The sequence below is a fragment of the Ictalurus punctatus genome, chromosome 8 (assembly GCF_001660625.3).
Source record: "Ictalurus punctatus breed USDA103 chromosome 8, Coco_2.0, whole genome shotgun sequence".
In the NCBI taxonomy this organism is placed as follows: Eukaryota; Metazoa; Chordata; class Actinopteri; order Siluriformes; family Ictaluridae; genus Ictalurus; species Ictalurus punctatus.
The window spans coordinates 7,300,804-7,319,077 of NC_030423.2; the positions used below are offsets into that span (position 1 = coordinate 7,300,804).

General features: G+C 35.5%; 1 protein-coding gene and 1 long non-coding RNA gene across 2 annotated transcripts; one reads left to right on the plus strand and one right to left on the minus strand.

Moving 5' to 3' along the window:
- The first annotated feature begins 2,484 nt into the window (after positions 1-2,484).
- itk (IL2 inducible T cell kinase) lies at positions 2,485-15,246 on the plus strand. The gene is made up of 17 exons (XM_017474923.3): positions 2,485-2,723; positions 2,985-3,089; positions 3,789-3,870; positions 3,998-4,123; positions 4,245-4,282; positions 4,448-4,599; positions 6,948-7,013; positions 7,178-7,232; positions 7,744-7,823; positions 7,997-8,139; positions 8,586-8,660; positions 10,951-11,119; positions 11,858-12,074; positions 12,159-12,223; positions 12,335-12,450; positions 12,881-13,038; positions 14,788-15,246. The coding sequence occupies exons 1-17, from the start codon at positions 2,586-2,588 to the stop codon at positions 14,851-14,853; spliced, it is 1,851 nt and encodes a 616-aa protein (XP_017330412.1). The 5' UTR covers positions 2,485-2,585; the 3' UTR covers positions 14,854-15,246.
- Positions 12,358-18,193, minus strand: LOC108269213 (uncharacterized). The gene is made up of 3 exons (XR_001813435.3): positions 18,108-18,193; positions 12,784-12,820; positions 12,358-12,502 (listed from the first exon to the last, which is right to left on the minus strand). It is a non-coding gene; the product is annotated as an uncharacterized LOC108269213 (long non-coding RNA).
- Between the last annotated feature and the right edge of the window lie 81 nt (positions 18,194-18,274).

The following is an 18,274-nucleotide window of genomic DNA, read 5'->3' on the forward strand; positions in this document are numbered from 1 at the left end:
GTCATGGTTCTGGGCTGGAGTCAGTTCTCGAACCGCTCTGTGTATATTGTGTATATATCTGAATAATCTCATTTAGGATGTGATTGGGTGAGTTCATGTAACCGTCAGATGCAAAGCACTTTAGTTTAATGGTGTTCATTAGGCATGCACTGATCAAGATTTTTATGACCGAAACCGATCTAGATACCAATCTTTTCTTGTTTAAGCTGTCATAGGAGGTCTGTCATAAACAGTTAAATGTAAGCTCTCTGCTCATGGTCACTGTTAACTGAATTAAAATAATAGCAATGACAAATACTGTTGGTTAATTGATAAATAAACAAACATAAAATATTTATTTTTAAATATCTTAAACAATAGAGTCCTAATTAAAATTAGACTAACACAAAAATTATCCATATTAGGGAAAAGGCTAATAGTGAACTAAGCTTAATGTCAAATTGATATTAAGTGCAACCCATAGTAATTAAACATTATTTCATTTCTCATTTTATTTATATTTTATGAAGTTATAATATCTATTTTTTATATTAAATGATTTATTTATAACTAAGCCCATTTTCTGTCTTTACATTTTATTAGTTTTGTTTGTTCGTTCATCAGTTTTAGATGGGTTCCCTGGTACAGTGTTGCCATGTCTGCTGAAAATATTGGTTTTTGAGCGGAGTTAAAACATGGAAACTGGAGTTGACTTTTATGGTGATATCTGGCAACCCTGAGTTTAAATGAAGTGAATGCGCTGTCTATTAGAGTTAGTGAAGGGAGTGAAGAGAGTGCAGCAGTGTACTGTATGTTTACAGACTGAACCGTTGCTATTCTTGATTATGATTGGTGCAGAATTATTTAATAAAGAAGTTTGAATTAAACCCACTTTGTAGCGTTAGAATTATTATTAATTTACTCCACCCGACGCCGCTGTGTCTACACGAGCAGGTCACAGTAGCAGGTTCAGGTCATTTTGCAGGATCAATAAAAGATGTCGGTTGTGAGATGGGGAACTTGAGAGAAGCAGATGATGTACAGAGTTATCTCATCATAATGGCTTCTCTCCAGTATTTACACACTTGTTCGGTTGACTGAGGAGATTAAAAGCAGTGTGAAAGTAACTGTTGCTCGATGTAGATGCATTTTGGAGTTGTAGTATTTATTCCGATTGTATCACTCCGCACCGGTGCTCCTAAATATTTATTCACAGTCACACAAAATACTTTTCAGTCGCAAATGCGAGTGAAATGGTCGCACTGTAGAGCCCTGCCACCATCCTTTTACTGTAGGCAATATTATTATTTTTTGTAACTGTCTGAATGAAATGAGGGAGCTGGCCATTTTTGGCAGGGGGCCTTGAGTTTGTGCATTAGAGCATCGTGCCATTAGATACTCTTCTTCCCGGAATTGTGCGAGGCAAAATGATAATCCATAGGATAACCAGTACAGACACTGCATGGTTCATTTTTTCCATTCCTGCTTTCTGGCATTATAATTAGGATACTTTGTATTTGTCAATTATGCAGCTGACGCGAATGACAGCCAACCAGGGGCCCTCTGAGCTTGGGCATTAGGTCCTCAGTGCCACTTAGCCCCATTATAATCCGTTTCTGCATGAAGTGAATTTCAGTTTATGTTAACACTGGAACGTGCTCTGAGAGTGGAGATCAAACTCATTCAAGAGTTGAAGAGCAGAACAGCAGCTCGCTGAGGAATGCATGATGTAATGCTAAATCACAGTTATTTTAACTGTAAGAATAACACAGCAAATTTATTTCTGTGTCCTGTACATGTTATATTTAATCACAGGAATTAGAGTAAGTGTGGTTTACTTTTTATCACTCGAAATCTGGCTGTTGCTGAATAGTAGTTTTGCTGTAGTTTTGTGTTTGAATTAAATTATTTGATTGAATTGATTGATCTGATTCATGTGCCATTCAGGCTATTTCTTCTGTTAAAATCCTCACTTGAATAAATTTATTTTAAATGTCACCACAAGCAAAGATTAACCTGACAGACTGTTATAACAATGATTCTCCTAAGAGCTTTAATTCTCATAATGATTCTCCTAATAGATTTAAAAGAAATCTTAGCTTTAAAAAAAGTGGGGAAAATGTGATTTTTGTTGGTTTCTTCTGAAACAATATTTTGTCCTGATTTCTTTGGTTCTTTGGTTTGAGTTTCCTTTCAAAACCTTGGCCTCCTTGTTTTCCCAGACCCATTATTCATTTATTGGCCTCACTACTGCCAAGAATAACCATTTGCAAATGCATGGACAACATGTGAAACACCACACCGACAGCAACTGGAGCTCAGGATCAAACTAGGAACCCTGTGACTGTACCCCTCATATAAAGGCACTTCACTCTCTTGATTTTCTTAATGTGTGCGTGTGTGTGTGCGTGTGTGTGCGTGTGTGTGTGTGCTCACATATCTTACATGCCCCACTAAAGGAAATCGTTCTTGCAGTGCAAGTTTTCACCGGAAACCCACAGTTTATGATGCAAGCTCACATATGAACTGGTTACTAAAACAGACATTACAGTTTACAGCATTATGCCTCAAGCTCAGCAGTGTTCCTCCAACAATTTCAGGCTAACATGTACCCACGTGTTATTTTAAAAGGAGTCTTATACAAGAAATCTCAGCAAAAACGAAGAACGTCCCCTTGCAATTATAAGGAAAGATATTTTGTGCTAAACACTGAGGATCTGACCTACTCTGAACGTCGGCCTGGGGTGAGTAAATGCAGTTATATTCTGACAGCATATAGACCTTTCTTAAACTTTCACTAAAGTCTAAATTTATAACCATTATGTATATAATTTTGTATTACAATGATAGTCCAGTGTGTGTTTTTCTGTGTTTATGCACAGGATCAATTTAAAAATGATTTACTGCTGTAATATACTCCCACTAAAAGTTGGAAACTTGAAATTGGCAGTATGTGATGCACAGAATAATAAAAAATTAATGTAACATTTTTGATGGTGTTTTAGAAAAAGCCAATTCAGAAGGGCTGCATCGAGCTTTCCCGTATTAAGTGTGTAGAGACTGTACGCAGTGACCTTCCCATTCCCTGTGAATACAAATATCCTTTCCAGGTGAGAGTGCTGTAAACCATTGTATAATATCATGAGCATTTGTGATGAAGCTCAGCAAAAGAATAAAAAAAAAAAAAAAATCAAATTTACTGCAGCTTTTAGAACTACAGGGTGTCCCAAAAGTCTTCAAACAGACAGAGGACTATGTTTGCCAGCACCATGTCAGTTGTGCCTTCATCAGTGGATGTTCGTGGACGTTCACATCTCAGTTGGTTTGCAACACTTCCAGTCTTTTTGAATTTGCTAATAAGTTTGGTAACAGTGTCATGTGTGATGTGCTTGGCATGTTTCCTGTTAAAGTCCATCGCAACCTTGCGACAGCTTCCTGAACCAGGCATGAGAATGGTTTCACTGTGTTCTTCTTTCGTCAAAGGCATCCTTAAAGGCTATCTGAAACTAATAATATAATATAAGTATGAAATATTTTGGAACACATTTTGCTAGAAAAAAAGTGTTAATTTCCCATATGTATGGAGACTTTTGGGACCGCTTGTAGATTAGATTATTTGGATTAATGTGGTAAATAATCCCTCTTCCCTCTACATAAAAGAGACACATGTCATTAATTTGTTATACACAATGTATCTATGTACATTACTTTTTATCATACCGATCTGTTATTCCTAGTCAGATTCAGTTGTTGTGTAAATATACGTATGAAAAATTAAAAACCCGCATTGCTTTTTGGTTTACTTACAGGTTGTCTATGATAACTACTACCTTTATGTGTTTGCACCAGACAACGACTGCAGACTAAAGTGGGTCAGAGCTCTTAAAGAGGGTGAGCAGCTGTTCGAGAGTGTAACATAAAAGAAATAAAGCTTGTATTATCCTTGTACTATATAGAACTTGTGCTATATAGAACCATCTGAATAAAATGATCTTACTTATATATTTTGTATATGAAGAGACAAAAGGCAACAACCTAGCTTTGAACTACCATCCTGATTTTTGGGGAGAGGGAAGATGGCGGTGTTGTAACAGGACAGAGAAGTTGGCACCCGGGTGTAGTGACTATTACCCTAGTGGATGCGGTACAGTAAAACACAGCTGAATGAAAATTATACTGTAATTGAGCAATAATCATATATTCATAAGAAACAATTCTTATGTGAACTCAAGTATATTCTGTAAATCTGTTCTTTCTCAACATAGCATCCAAAAAACCTTTGCCTCCAACACCAGACCCAGAGGTAAATAAAATGTAATATGTAATCCTATTACTCTGATAGGTTTACTGTGTAAACCATATGGAGATTTTGTGACTTTTGAGACAAACAAAAGTAGTTGTGATTACTGCAATGTTTGGATATCTTGAATTATTTCTGTGCTGTTTTATTTTTTTCTCTGTCCCACAGCGGCGGTTCTCTAGCCCAGAAACGCGAATTGTTGTGGCTCTGAAGAACTTTATCCCTCAAGAGGACACAGACATCCCACTGCACAAAGATGAGGAGTACATTGTAGTAGACTGTTCTGAGACTAACTGGTGGACTGTCAGGGATAAAGATGGGTAAATATGCAGCAGATACAATTCCTCTATCACGTATGTGTGTTGCGGTATGAATTTTTTTTTTTTTTAACTATAGACTTCTGAGTTGGAAAAATGTCCTTGATTAGGACATGCCTACTCATACCTTCCTAAACACAAATGACTTGTCCATCAGAAATTATGCAGTTATTAATAATAACAATGTTACTTGCATTGCTTTATTCCAGTTTTCTAGAATTGAACATCCAGAATATCAACAAGAGCTTATAGCTGATTTTAAGAGGAAGATCTTTAGTGTTATCAAATCATAATCTGTGGACAGTGTAAAATATTAGCAATCTTTGTGTCCACTTAAGTGTAAACAAAGAGAAAAACAAAATAGATGTATTCAGTTCAGACAAACAGTGTTTTCCTGGCTTAAACCTGAAAGATTGTTTTCTATCAGATCGCATTTTGTTTGTATTTGATCAAATTATTTTTTCTTAAAACGTTTTTCCTACTGCATTTTTAGAGGTGTGGCTCTGCAGTGAATGGTATGAAGAATAAGCAAACTAGTAAAAAATGTATTTTCCTGAATCTATAGAAGTGTCTGAATTATAAATATACTTTTAAGTTTATTAAGGTATTGAGTTTATATAGTTTTTGCTCTTATACTTTTTAAAATATTATACTTTTTGTATAATGATTAAAAAAAAAACAGCAACAACAAACAAAACAAAACAAAATGCTAGACCACTGGCTGATGGTCTTGCCTATGTTGTTTTATTATGGTCCACAGTGTTGTTGGTGAATTGTATATTGCAGCATGATATCGATGCTCTCCTGATCAGCTGTAATAAAGAGTTTGCCACCTTTTCAGCCTTATAATGGAAATGCTTAATGAATAAAATGTAAGAAGCTGACATTCATATTAATATATTAAATTATTTATTAACAAAACCTTTTCATTTCTTCAATCTTTTCCAATCAAGAAGTGTAGCATCTTTACACCAAGATACAGCATTATATGAAAGAGCTCTTGACATTTTTAGATCTGTAAGTGAGTAAAGGTTATTTTATGGGAGGTGACCCTAAACCAGAAAGCACCTTTGGCATGAAAAAAAGAAAATGTTTTAAGTTTAAGGGCTGCAGAGTTTCTGCACTTGTTTCTTCAGAGTATTTCTCTGCATGTCTGTGTTGGGCAATGGGCAGGATCCTTCGAAATAGGGTGTTACAGTTTTGTAGGTTTTTTTTTACTTCCTCACAATAAACAAAAAAAGCATTTTATGGGCTGAATACACCGAAAAAGGTGTCTTTAAAGGGAGATTGCAGTGTTTTTCAACTTTTAATCTCTATTCTTATATGTATCATATCCGTGATTACCACAAGCATGAAGCGTATATAAAACTCAAAACTCAAAACTACAGCTATTACACTTTAACAATGGGATGAGACAACCATTTGAGAATGTTTTAAGAAAGCTGTTCTTGTGGACTTTTATCCAACTTTAAAACAGATTAAAACATAGTTAAATGTTATTTAGGCCAATTGGACTTTCCCAAAGGTTTTGTGTGATTCATGCATGATCAGACAGATCAGACCATGCATAACCATATATTCTCCTTGATGAAAATTATCACTCAAAGGATGTTATAAAAATTTAGAGCTGAATTTATAAATACTATTGATGCTTCAGTAGCTCTTAGACTTTTACTGTAGCTGAGTTGTAGCATTACAAGGAAACATGTTGAAATTCTTGTCTGTGGTAATCACAGATGTCGTAGAGATGAGGTACATTTATTAGGTTAAATAGGATACTAATTAAGATTTTAGGTTGAAAAGGTGTTGGAGGATTATTTTAAAGGAATTCAAAGGTTATGATTTATGTTGCTGATAAAGTAGATGTCAAAACCATAAAGTTCTTACACTGAATAACCATGTTGGCAGAATCTGTTTTAATCATGAGATGATAGGACTTATATTTAAACTAGCATTCTATACGCATCCATAATCAAATCAGCACTTGGAAATAAAATCAACTCATTGTCAATGAGCTGAAATGAGAAGTTATTCATTGCTAGTGGGTTTCACTGTTAAGGAAGTAAAAATTGACAAGACAAATCAATACATATCTTTTAATGTGGTTGTGTTAAACCACAAATTCACATATCTCATATACTGTATACTAACACTTTTTTTTATACAAGCTGCCCTTGGGTCACCAAAGCGTAATATTTATTAAAACTTGTGAACGAGCTGACCAATGAGTAATGACATTGTATGTGGGTGTAAATTAATGCAATTGATGTATACCGCTTGAGGCACTGTGTACAAAAACTCATCCTCTACTTTTTGCTCTTTATTTATTTATTTCTCTTATTTTCTCACAGAAATGTTGGAACTGTGCCTTGCATTTATATTAAAGAGAAACCTTCAAACAACATTGAACACTTTAAGTAAGAATTGCATATATAATCACATGCCTAAAACCATATCTAAAATTTCGAAATATTAATGATGAAATATTTTTGGCACCCCCCTTTCCATTATTAGCGTATACATATGTCTCAGATTGAGAAACATACTCCTGATAATTTACTTGTCCTTATTTTTCTTATAGGTGGTATAACAAAGATGTAACCCGGACCGAAGCTGAAGAATTATTAATTGCAGTGGTAAATACACAAAAATTTCTAAACAAAATTATGTTTTTTATTTTATATGAACAAACTTGATCAAATGAATGTAAATGATGGTACTATCTGATGTACCTTTTTCACAGTGTGCAGTTTCTATTGGGTAATTTTCACATAAGCGAGGAACATTTTTTTGTTTTTTTGGCTTTCTGCAAGCCTGCAGTAGTTGCAGCTGCAGAGTGTGCACGTAGGGTTCAAACAGAGATCCAGAACCTTTAAACCAGTGTGGTCGTGAGGTTTCCTGTCAAGGCTGAAACTCATGTTAGGTTTGAATGTGAAGACAGACAATTTTATACTTATATTTGTAGTTCCGGTTCTAGTATGTGTACTGTACTGTATTCTAACTAACTAATTACCTTTAATGAGCAACTAACATAAACTGTAGCATAATAAACATTTCACTGCACACAGAATTTGCGTTTAAAGGCAAAGAAGATGTAAATATAACCACTGTAATCTATGACATACTTGTATTCTTGTATGTTATTAGGATAAGGAGGGTGCTTTCATGGTGCGTGACTCCCGGCATGCAGGAGTTTACACAGTGTCTGTATTTACGAAAGCTCCTGGGTAAGCAACATCATTCCAAATGAAACTATTCCATCAGTGTGTGTTTCCATCTGTCTGTTTATAATACTCACTTTCTGCAATACAATAGACAATTCAGACTCCTTCAAAATCATTGTCATAATTGTATTGTAACTCATATATTCATATATCTCTTCAACATAACTTTTCTGCAGGTCAAATGGGGAAAAATATCCAAGGGTCAAGCATTATAAGATCAGAGAGACAGAAGATGAAGAGCCCAAGTATTACTTGGCTGAAAAATATTTATTCAGCACCATCCCAGAGCTCATTTATTATCATCAACACAATGCAGCAGGTGAGTTGCAAATATCCTGTCAGGATGTGCTGGTTAGCAAATAAATTCCAAATTTGAAAAGCTTTGAAATGATAGCTCTCTCTACAGCAGTTTGGTCAGCAGTCATAGAGTTACTATATTTTTAATCATTTTAATTCAATAAAACAATTTACTCAGTCAGGCAGTTTAGATCTTTGCTAGAGGTTTGCTATGATGATTTTGTTTACAGTTACAGTTAGTCATTCACTTAGTATATGCTTTTGTCCAAAGCAAATTAGTAATAAGGCAGAGCACAATCAGTTTTTACTAACTGACCAAAAACAAAAAAAGATATATTTGTAGCAAAAACAGTTAATTATGTTCAGAAAATGTTTGTATGTGTTCAGATACTGTTTAATTGCATCATGTGTGAACCAGATACAGCATATAAATGTGTGTTCTATTGTGCTTGTAACTGTGGTTGGTAGGTTTAATAACACGATTGAGGCACTGTGTCTCCCAAGGCCAAGGAAATTCTCCTAGGATTGAGGAGCTTGCATCAGGTAGTGATTCCTAATTTCTTAATTAATATAACTTTTTTAAATTCCTAATGAAACAATAGAAAATAGAAACATACATGAGTAGGGGTGTGAGGCTATAGTCAGGTATACATATATGCATGTATGTCAAAGAAGAAATATATAAACAATTCCCAACAGTTGAGACAATATGGAAAATGCTAATTAAAACAAAGAGGACTGATTTGTAAATGTACTTGTATTTAAACAAAAAACTTATAAAGACAAGGTACAACTGCATAATTTTTTGAAGATAGATGTTTATTTTGAAATCGATGCATGTAACACATTCCAAAAAGTTGGGACAGGGGCAATTTAGGACTAATAGCAATGTGACAAGTTGAAATAAAAAGGTGAAGTGAAACATGTGAGACAATAGTCTAATCATATATGTATATATAGTGTATATAAGGAGCCTCCAAAAAAGGCCTAGTCTTTCAAGAGCAAGTATGGGTCAAGGCTCGCCAATCTGCCAACAGATGCATCAGGGAATAATCTAACAGTTTGAGAACAACATTCCACAAAGACAAATCGGTGGGATTTTGTGCATTTCACCTTCTACAGTGATACACAATATAATTAAAAGATTCAAGGAATCCTGTCAAATCTCGGCAAGGCTGAAAACCACTTCTGAATGCACATGATCTCTGATCCCTCAGACGTCACTGTCTTACAAACTGTCATGAATCTGTAATGGATATCATGACATGGGCTCGGGAATACTTTTATAAACTTTGACAGTCAACACCATTCGCCGCTACATCCACAGATGCAAGTTAACTCTTTACTATGCAAAGCAGAAGCCATACATCAACACTATTCAGAAGCACCGCCAACTTCTTCAGGTTCGGTCTCATCTGAGATGAACAGTAGCACAGTGGAATCCTGTTTTGTCATCCGAAGAATCATTTCAAATAGTTTTTGGAGAAAACAGTCATTGTGGTCTTGGGGCCAAAGAGGAAAAGGACCATCCAAGCTGTTGTCAAGTGTCAGGTCCAAAAGCCACATGTGAGTGTGTCAGTGCCCATGGCATGGGTAAATTGCACATCTGTGAGGGCAGCATTAATGCAGAAAGATATATACACATCTTGGTGCAACATATGCTGCCATCCAGATCAGGACAATGCCAAACCACATTCTGCCTGGATTACAAGCTCATGGTTGTGTTAGCAGAGAGTGCAGGTGCTAGCATGGCCTGCCTGCAGTCCTGACCTGTCTCCCATTGAGAATATTTGGGACTTTATGAAGCACAAAATAAGGCAATGAAGGCTCCATAGAAACTTCTCATTTTGTGAAGGTCAACAACCTTTTGCTGCACATCACAGCTATATTCCTTGGTCTCACCCATTGTTATGAATGACTAGGGGAATTTGGCCTATGTGTTTCCTCATATTTATACCCCTGTGAAACAGGAAATCATGGTTGAACAAATTCCTGTTCCTAGGCACCCAGGTGTACTAAAAATATAAAATATCAATAGGAATATATATATATATATATATATATATATATATATATATACATATATATATATACAGACACATAAAATTTACATTTTGTAGTAACTTTCACAGTTTAAATTAACAAACAAACAGATCAGTCACATGGAGAAAGTAAGTACACCCTACATTTATCACACCTTCAAGTCCATAAAATTTAAATCAGGTGTTCAAGATTGGGTACCAGTGATTAGAAGTCTTATTTAAACAGTGAAAGTTACTTCAAAATGTCTATTTTATGTGTCATTAGAAAGAGTGTATCAACTTTATTAATAGGCACTGTTTCAAAGAGGATCAAATGTTTGTTTATCCAAATATATTGGAAAAGTCAGCAATTTCCAATTAAAACAAAATCTAAGATAAAACAAAGGCAACCTGAGGCAACAAAAAATACAGTTTTTAAATGATAATGTTATTTATTTAGAAATGATGAGGTAATTGAAATACATCAGTCTGGGAAGGGTTACAAAGCTATATATATTCCCCTGGGATAGGCTCCAGGGTCTGTATATAACAAATAAACAACAAAGAAATATAAAATACAAATAAAAATGTTATTTCCACATTGTTTTCATAGTCAATATAAAATATTGACTGCTAAGTCTTTTTAAAACCCAGTATTTCATCATTTAATGCTTTTTAAGGTGTAAAAAAAATACCATAATATACTATAACTGATTCTAACTGGCTGGTGTAGTATGATATTTTTTTTAAAGGTGAATTTTACTTTCAAAAAGTGTTTGTTCTCATAGTTTGTGTGTTTCTGTGCCTTCCAGAGGAGTGGGAGTTGGACATGGAGGACCTGATTCTCGGGGGGGAGCTGGGCAGTGGTCAGTTTGGACGGGTGTTTGAAGGCTTGTGGCATGGTGAGAAGGTGGCTGTCAAGACAATCCGTGAAGAGGCCATGTCTGAAGAGGAGTTTAAAGAGGAGGCAAAGGTTATGATGTATGTGACAATATAGTCATTCACACCAACTGTTTCCACCACAGAACAAAATAAATGTTAAACTGAGAACAACGTTAAACTGATTTGTCCACATATTAGTAATAATAGCAGTAATAATTGTTGATCCTGTAATTAAAATGGAAAATCAGGAGGACCCACCCTAAGAACAAATACAGTAGTGCTGTAATTAAAAAGTGGAAATGAATGCTTTGTAATAAATAAATAAATAAAAAGTATATAAAAATAAATAAAAACAATAATAAAATATAATAATAATAATAGTAATAATAGTAATTAGTTAATCAATCAATCAATCAATCAATCAATCAATTAATTAAAAATACTTTCCCGCAGCTCGTTAACATTCACATTGCTGTGGAATTTATTAAGCAAATTTTCTGTTTGTCAGGGATTTTTGGTTTGTTTATGCCAAGATATACTAAGATTTACTAAGTCTATGATTACTAAAACATTAAGGTTTTGTTTTTAAAAGCTTGTGCTTTATTCAATTACTTGTTATTCACTTAATTTTTGACTTTATCTCTTTCACATAAATGCTCTCCAAACACTAGAAGCCTTGCACAGTTGATTGCCGTCCTAGTTACGATTTCTGTTTAAAACTTAAACATTCCGAACTGATTCTCACACTGCATTGCTACTGGAATCCTGCATGCTGTCCACTGTGATCACATCACTACTTCTTATATCTGATTCTGTTCACTACTTCCTGAACCATAGGAAAGTGTCCCATCCCAAGCTGGTGAGGTTGTATGGTATGTGCACACAGCAATCCCCCATGTACCTGGTGTTCGAGTTTCTGGAGAATGGCTGCCTGACAGAATTCCTGCGCTCCAGAAAAGGTTGTGTTTCACAGGAGACACAGCTGGGCATGTGTGTAGATGTGAGCGAAGCAATGGCTTACCTGGAGAGCTCAAATTTCATTCACAGAGACCTGGTAAATCTTTGTTTCCAAAAATTGCCCTTCAGAAGTCATTCAGTAACCATGAAATCTAAATTTGTTCCAAAACCTGCTTTACAGGCTGCAAGAAACTGCCTTGTTTCAGGAGACCTTGTGGTGAAAGTCTCAGATTTTGGAATGACCAGGTAAGAAAGCAAAGTTTTATTATCGTAGTTATTCTGCATTCTGAAAAGCAATAAATAAATACCACTGCTTTATCACACACCCTGTACCCTTGCTATTGCCTCATCTTGCAGGTTCGTACTGGATGACCAATACACCAGCTACACAAGCAAATTCCCTGTAAAGTGGTCGTCTCCAGAAGTGATCCGATATAACAAGTTCAGCAGCAAGTCCGATGTGTGGTCATTTGGTGAGAGAACAATGATGACACAGTTTCATATTTTTAAACCAAAGAAAATAATCTGAAAAACAACAACAACATGGTGTAGGTTTTAAAAAATTATGTATTTTATTTCACCTTAATAAAACAAAACTGTTCTCATAAACTACTGAATTCTAACACCAACCCTATTAACAAATCCTTTTTATATAAATAAAAAACATTTTCTTAACCATATGTTTTAAAGCCCTTACATTGCAGTGTTAAATTTGACATTTTATGATAATTTATTGTTAAATAATGTAGCTAAATAAGTGTAAACTGTATTTGATAACTGTACACATACATATTTGTGACACTGACCTCTTATACTTTGAGCACATCTTTCCTTAAGTAAAGCCTGAAAAACAAAAGAAAAATAAATAAATAGAGTTGTACTTTGCTATATTCTCTGGCTCAGGTGTGTTGATGTGGGAGGTGTACAGTGAAGGCCGACTGCCCTACGACTGCCGAAGTAATGCAGAAGTAGTGGAATCCCTAAACGCAGGACTAAGGTTATCGAAACCCAGACTCTGTCCAGAACCTGTTTACCAGCTAATGCAGTGGTGTTGGAAAGAGGTATGTGAACAAATTTCAGTTATGTACTCTATAGACATTGTTATTATATGAAAATTATTCCTTAGATTTTAGTGTTTAAGTGAAATTACACATAACATAAGTTTAATTCAGACATGGGGTGAGTTACATGGCAAAAATATCATATCACAATACTTATATAAAATAGAACAAATAATATGTAACACAATATTCAGGTTTTCTAACCAAGCATCAGGAAAAATTACTGAATGTCTCCAAAAATAAATTACAAACAAAGAAAGAAAAAAGGAAACATTTATTACATGAATAGATTTTACTATATCAATACAGAAAAAAATAAACTTAGCAAGTGAAAACAGGCAATATAGGCAATGCATTTAATATCTCATGTTATACCACAGCAGGTATTAACCAAATTTAATAAAAATGAGCACAGCACTGATCATAGTTCCAACTGCAAGGCAAATCACAGATTTAAGTCAATGTGCTCATTCTAATACATTATATTTTCTATAGTTACAACTTACAAAATGACTTTTATGTTGGAATGGTTTTATGGTAAAATTTGTGGTGAAATTTGTTTGTGACTAAACATTTACTTCACATTTTGGAAGGGAATTTCTTATATCAATATTTTGTAACAGTCAGAAGTAAAGCTGTTCCTTTATGTTTACAAACATGGGAGATTTCTTCTCTGCTGCTTTGCAGTCTTTCAGCGACAAGCTGTGTTTTGTGTCATTAATTTTAAAAGAGAAAAAAAAAGGCCTGGGGCGGGAACAACTGTTTTCTAACTATAAATATAGAATGTATCATAATGATGTACTGTTGGTTAAACAAAAAGTTAGTATTAGCAAATTGCTGTGGTATAAGAGGAATAAAACACTTCAGGACATGCTGTTATAAGAAAATAATTAACTTCAGAGTAACGCATTACCTAGTCGTTTATTATTTTACTATATCAGCCTACCTGGTGTTGTTTTATTCCTTACTTATTAAATGTTTATAAAATAATTCTTATAACGATCATAGACAATAGAATAATAGACCTTATTCCTCACAGGACGTGTCTGCAGGGCGTCTGGAATGGCACTTGGTTTTCTAACATGGGTGCCTTCCTACTGAAACTCGTAATTAATAGAGTGCACATTTTGCCGCTTGTGGGCATTCATATGACAGTTAGATTTGGATATGCAGAATTGAAAGACTTTGTGAAATCAGATTTCTCTGGCATATCTGACAGAGCACTCCTTTGATTGATAGGACGCTGTGCGGCGAACTTGCAAGTGGACATGCACCCTAAGACGTGATCAAGAGGATCTTTAGCTGTAATTAGATGACAATAAGGCATCAAATTTTAAACCACGGTGGACCATAGCCTCAAATATACTGTACCGGCACAACATTAAATACCCTGCCATCACAAGAACCAACCAGGGGTTGACACAACATTCCTAAATTTAGCACCTTCTAAGCAGCGTCTTCAATAAACAGCTCATGAAACATGTTAGGTTTAAATTCAAATAACCCATTATTATCTTAAAACAGCTTCCAGAATTTCTGATATCCCTCTCTCTCTGCAATGCAAGTGACATCCTCTAATTGGTTAAGGTTGTCTAACAAAAGCAAGGAAGAAGATTGAAGTATGGGAGAAGTAGCATAACTTTGGATTTTGCACAAAATTTATTTGTTTATTATATATTTATTCTGTTAAAAATTGATAATAAGATAATAAGCCTACATGTTGTAAATATTTATTTTTTTTTCTATTAGAAACCTGAAGACCGGCCCTCCTTCCTCCTGCTCTTGCATGAACTGGCTTCTCTGGCGGACCACTGACTTAAGGCTATTGACGTTGCTTATGAAAATATAATGTACAGTCCAGCATTTTATTTATTTGTATATTCTATTTATTTATTTTCAATTTTTTTTGCAATTATCTATTATTTTTCTCTACTGCCTATAGGTGATGGAATAACCTGTGGTTACTTCATGTCTTTTTGTGCAGTCAAATTTCCTGATCTCCTTTTCTCCTTTAGGGGGCATCATTAAGTAGCCATCTGTTTCCAAGACCAATTGCCCAAGCCTTGGGTTCTTAGAACTATTAATTATTTGCATGTTTATATCTGTCTATAGCAGGGGTCTCAAAATCAAATTTCCCTGGGGCCACTTTTTATACTGTCTTCTCATAGGTGGGCCGCAAGAGCATTAAAGTACTCCAAGAAAGTGCAATATTCTCAAAATGTACTTTTTTTTATTACCATTACCAACATATTTTATTAAACAAATGTAGTAGTAGTAAACATATCCATAACAATACCATAACAATAACTTGTCACCAATTTCAACATAGATGTAATAGTTCACACACACATAAAAATTTCGGTTTTGTTTTAATTCTTGCCAATCACCTGACAGCTCTTCTTCTCACACAATTGAGATACATTTACCCTGATGGAGGTTGTGGTCGAAACCCTAAGTACAGCTTCAAGATGGGCATCAGTAATCCTGGACCTGTACTTGCATTTATTAAAGTTCATTGTTGAGAAAAGTTTTTCACACATATACGTGCTTCCAAAAAGGCACATTAACCGAATGAACATTTTTAACAGTTCTGGGAAGGATGGAGGTAAGTCTCTCAGAAATTGTACAATTAGATCTGCTTTTCCCCGTGACTCCCTGAATTTAGTTTTTAGTTCAATGTTACACTACAAGTCAATAAGTTCCATTTGCAACACACTTGGGACACTCTCCACATCAACTGAGAAGGGGTCTGCAAACAGCTGGAAAGTGTCACGGTGTGCCTTGAAATCAGCAAATCACACATCAAATTCCTGCAGTAGGTTGTCAATAGAGATGTATATTTATCACCACTGAATGATGTGCCCTCCTCCACAAGAGATCTGCATGATGGGAAATGGCAAAGTTTTTTTGCAGAAAGGTGACATTTCCACAATCTCAGTTTTATGGAGAAGACTTTCACGTTTTCATAAGCTGCTGTGATGAGCTGATCAGGGCCTTGGAGCTTCAGGTTAAGGATGTTTAGCTCATGTGTTATGTCCACTAGGAAGGCAAGATCCATCACCCATTTTGGATCATCAGATTCATGAACATCCATTCTGCCATCTTCCATGAATCTCTTCACCCCTGTTCTTAACTCAAAGAATCTCTTCAGGACATTTCCCCTGCTGAGCCGGCGCACCTCAGTAAAGTAAAGTACGGATAGGTGTTCACACTTGAAGATTTCATTTCGCATTTCCTCAGTAGCAGGGTTGCCAAATCTTTCAAAAACAGACTGATGACATTTCAAAACTATACCCAGAAATATTAGCCTATGCCAAACCAAGCCGTCAGATGATATCTGATATAATGGTCAGGCTCAAATTGTTCAATAAAAGATCTGGCTTAGTGGCATTTTGTCGAGTTTTTGCGCATCTAATCGCAGTGTATGTGCTTCAACAATTACACAAATGAAAAGAGGAACGTTTTTAAAAAAACAACAGCAACACACACACACACAAAATAAAACATGCTCAAATATTACATAGGCCTACAGTATATAATAACAGTCTGCCTGTATGCCTATTATACATTTTGTTACTAGAACATGTCCGACAGGAGTTTCAACCTCATGAGATCATTTTCGAGACATATCTGGTGTGACTGTATTTCAGTCTCTCAGGGGATTTCTCAATTTTATGACTGCAGAAATTAACGCAAATTCAAGCAAACAGGCAATATTCGGAGGAGCTTGACATTTTTCAAAATTACCGGAGATTACGGCCAAGACATGTCATGGCAACATGCATCCAGTCAAAATCCTCGTCGATTCCCGTGCGTCGAACATGAGTACAGCTAAAAGGTCTCATTTACCAACAAACGTCACTGCGAAAGACTGTGCAAAACAATTTCATGCAATTGTAATTTCGCCTATTCAAGTAGTTTTCCGTAAAAAAAAAAAAAAAAAAAAAAAAACTCTGCAAACTGCATCTGACATTTTGAAAATAGCCACAGCAAAATCAAGCATTTTGGCTGCAAGAATCACCAAAAACTGCACCAGATCGTGTACGGACTGATTTTTACATAGACATTTAATTAATATGATCCTATGCAAAAGCCCAAGCGGTAGACAACAATCAAAGACAATGTCTATTGTAAAAAGCGCTATACAAATAAAATTGTAAAAAGCGCTATACAAATAAAATTGAATTGAATTGAAAATTGAACCCATTAGATGTTATCAGCAGAGGCTTGATAATACAAATCTATCTCTAAACCGGGTGAAAACCGCGAACCTGGAAACACCAGTGACTAGGTGTAGTCTTCTGGTGTTGTCACGGATCCTTCAGGGCAAAATGTTCACACTACAAATGTAATGTGGCCATGTGTGTCTCAAACCACCTCCGGAAGTGATGTACTCACAAGACGCATTTCACACCGTTCAGACATGTAGGCCTACTTCTGTCCACTTATGTCTAGACATATTTAGCTCGTGAACGATTCAGTTTTTCTGAACGAGTCACTACGGTTAATGAATCAGTATCAGTGACTGATGCAGGAGTCCTTCCTTTGGTTCAAGTGCTTCTGATAGGATTTGCAAATAAAACCACAAAACTTAAACGTGGAAGCCAAAACAATATCTTTCCATAGTCTACATTACCGGCTTCATGATTATCAAACAGAGATTGTATGTATGTTTCTTATATATGCTTGATTTGATGATCGATGATTCATATTCATTCTCTCTCTCTCTCTCTCTCTCTCTCTCTCTCTCTCTCTCTCTCTGTGTGTGTAAGAACCTGATTCCCCCATGAGTCAGTCAATCAAGACAAAGATTCACTCCTCTGGTATAGAATCATAGTTTGACTTCGTGTCAAAAATAATTCTGCATAATAATTATGTAAGCACATTGTACAACAACGCAAAATATCAAGTTATTAGCTGTTTTACTCCTCAAGATGTTTACTGTCTGCCTTATACCACAGCATAATCAGATTGATGAACACTTGATGAACGACTCTGAACATCTCTGTAAGTCAATTCATTTAATTCGACTCAAATGACCAGTCGGTGAAAAAAAATTAAAAAATTACCGCTATGGTGATCCGATCACCTGAGGCGAGGAGGACGTTTTATTCCAAGCCTTAACGGGGCAACACAACTGAAGAGGCCACTGAACGGAGACAAATTTACATAGGGTTGTTTGTGTGGGCGTGGCCTGGTCACACTCTAAATGATGATTGGTGGACCTAATCCTCCG

What these genes read in the sequence shown, in the direction of transcription:
- itk (XM_017474923.3), top strand. Translation starts at nt 2,586, where the DNA reads ATGTACCCACGTGTTATTTTAAAAGGAGTCTTATACAAGAAATCTCAG. An exon ending in ACTCTGAACGTCGGCCTGGG is followed by an intron (nt 2,724 to 2,984) that starts GTGAGTAAATGC and finishes ATGGTGTTTTAG; the next exon opens with AAAAAGCCAATTCAGAAGGG. An exon ending in ACTGTCAGGGATAAAGATGG is followed by an intron (nt 4,600 to 6,947) that starts GTAAATATGCAG and finishes ATTTTCTCACAG; the next exon opens with AAATGTTGGAACTGTGCCTT.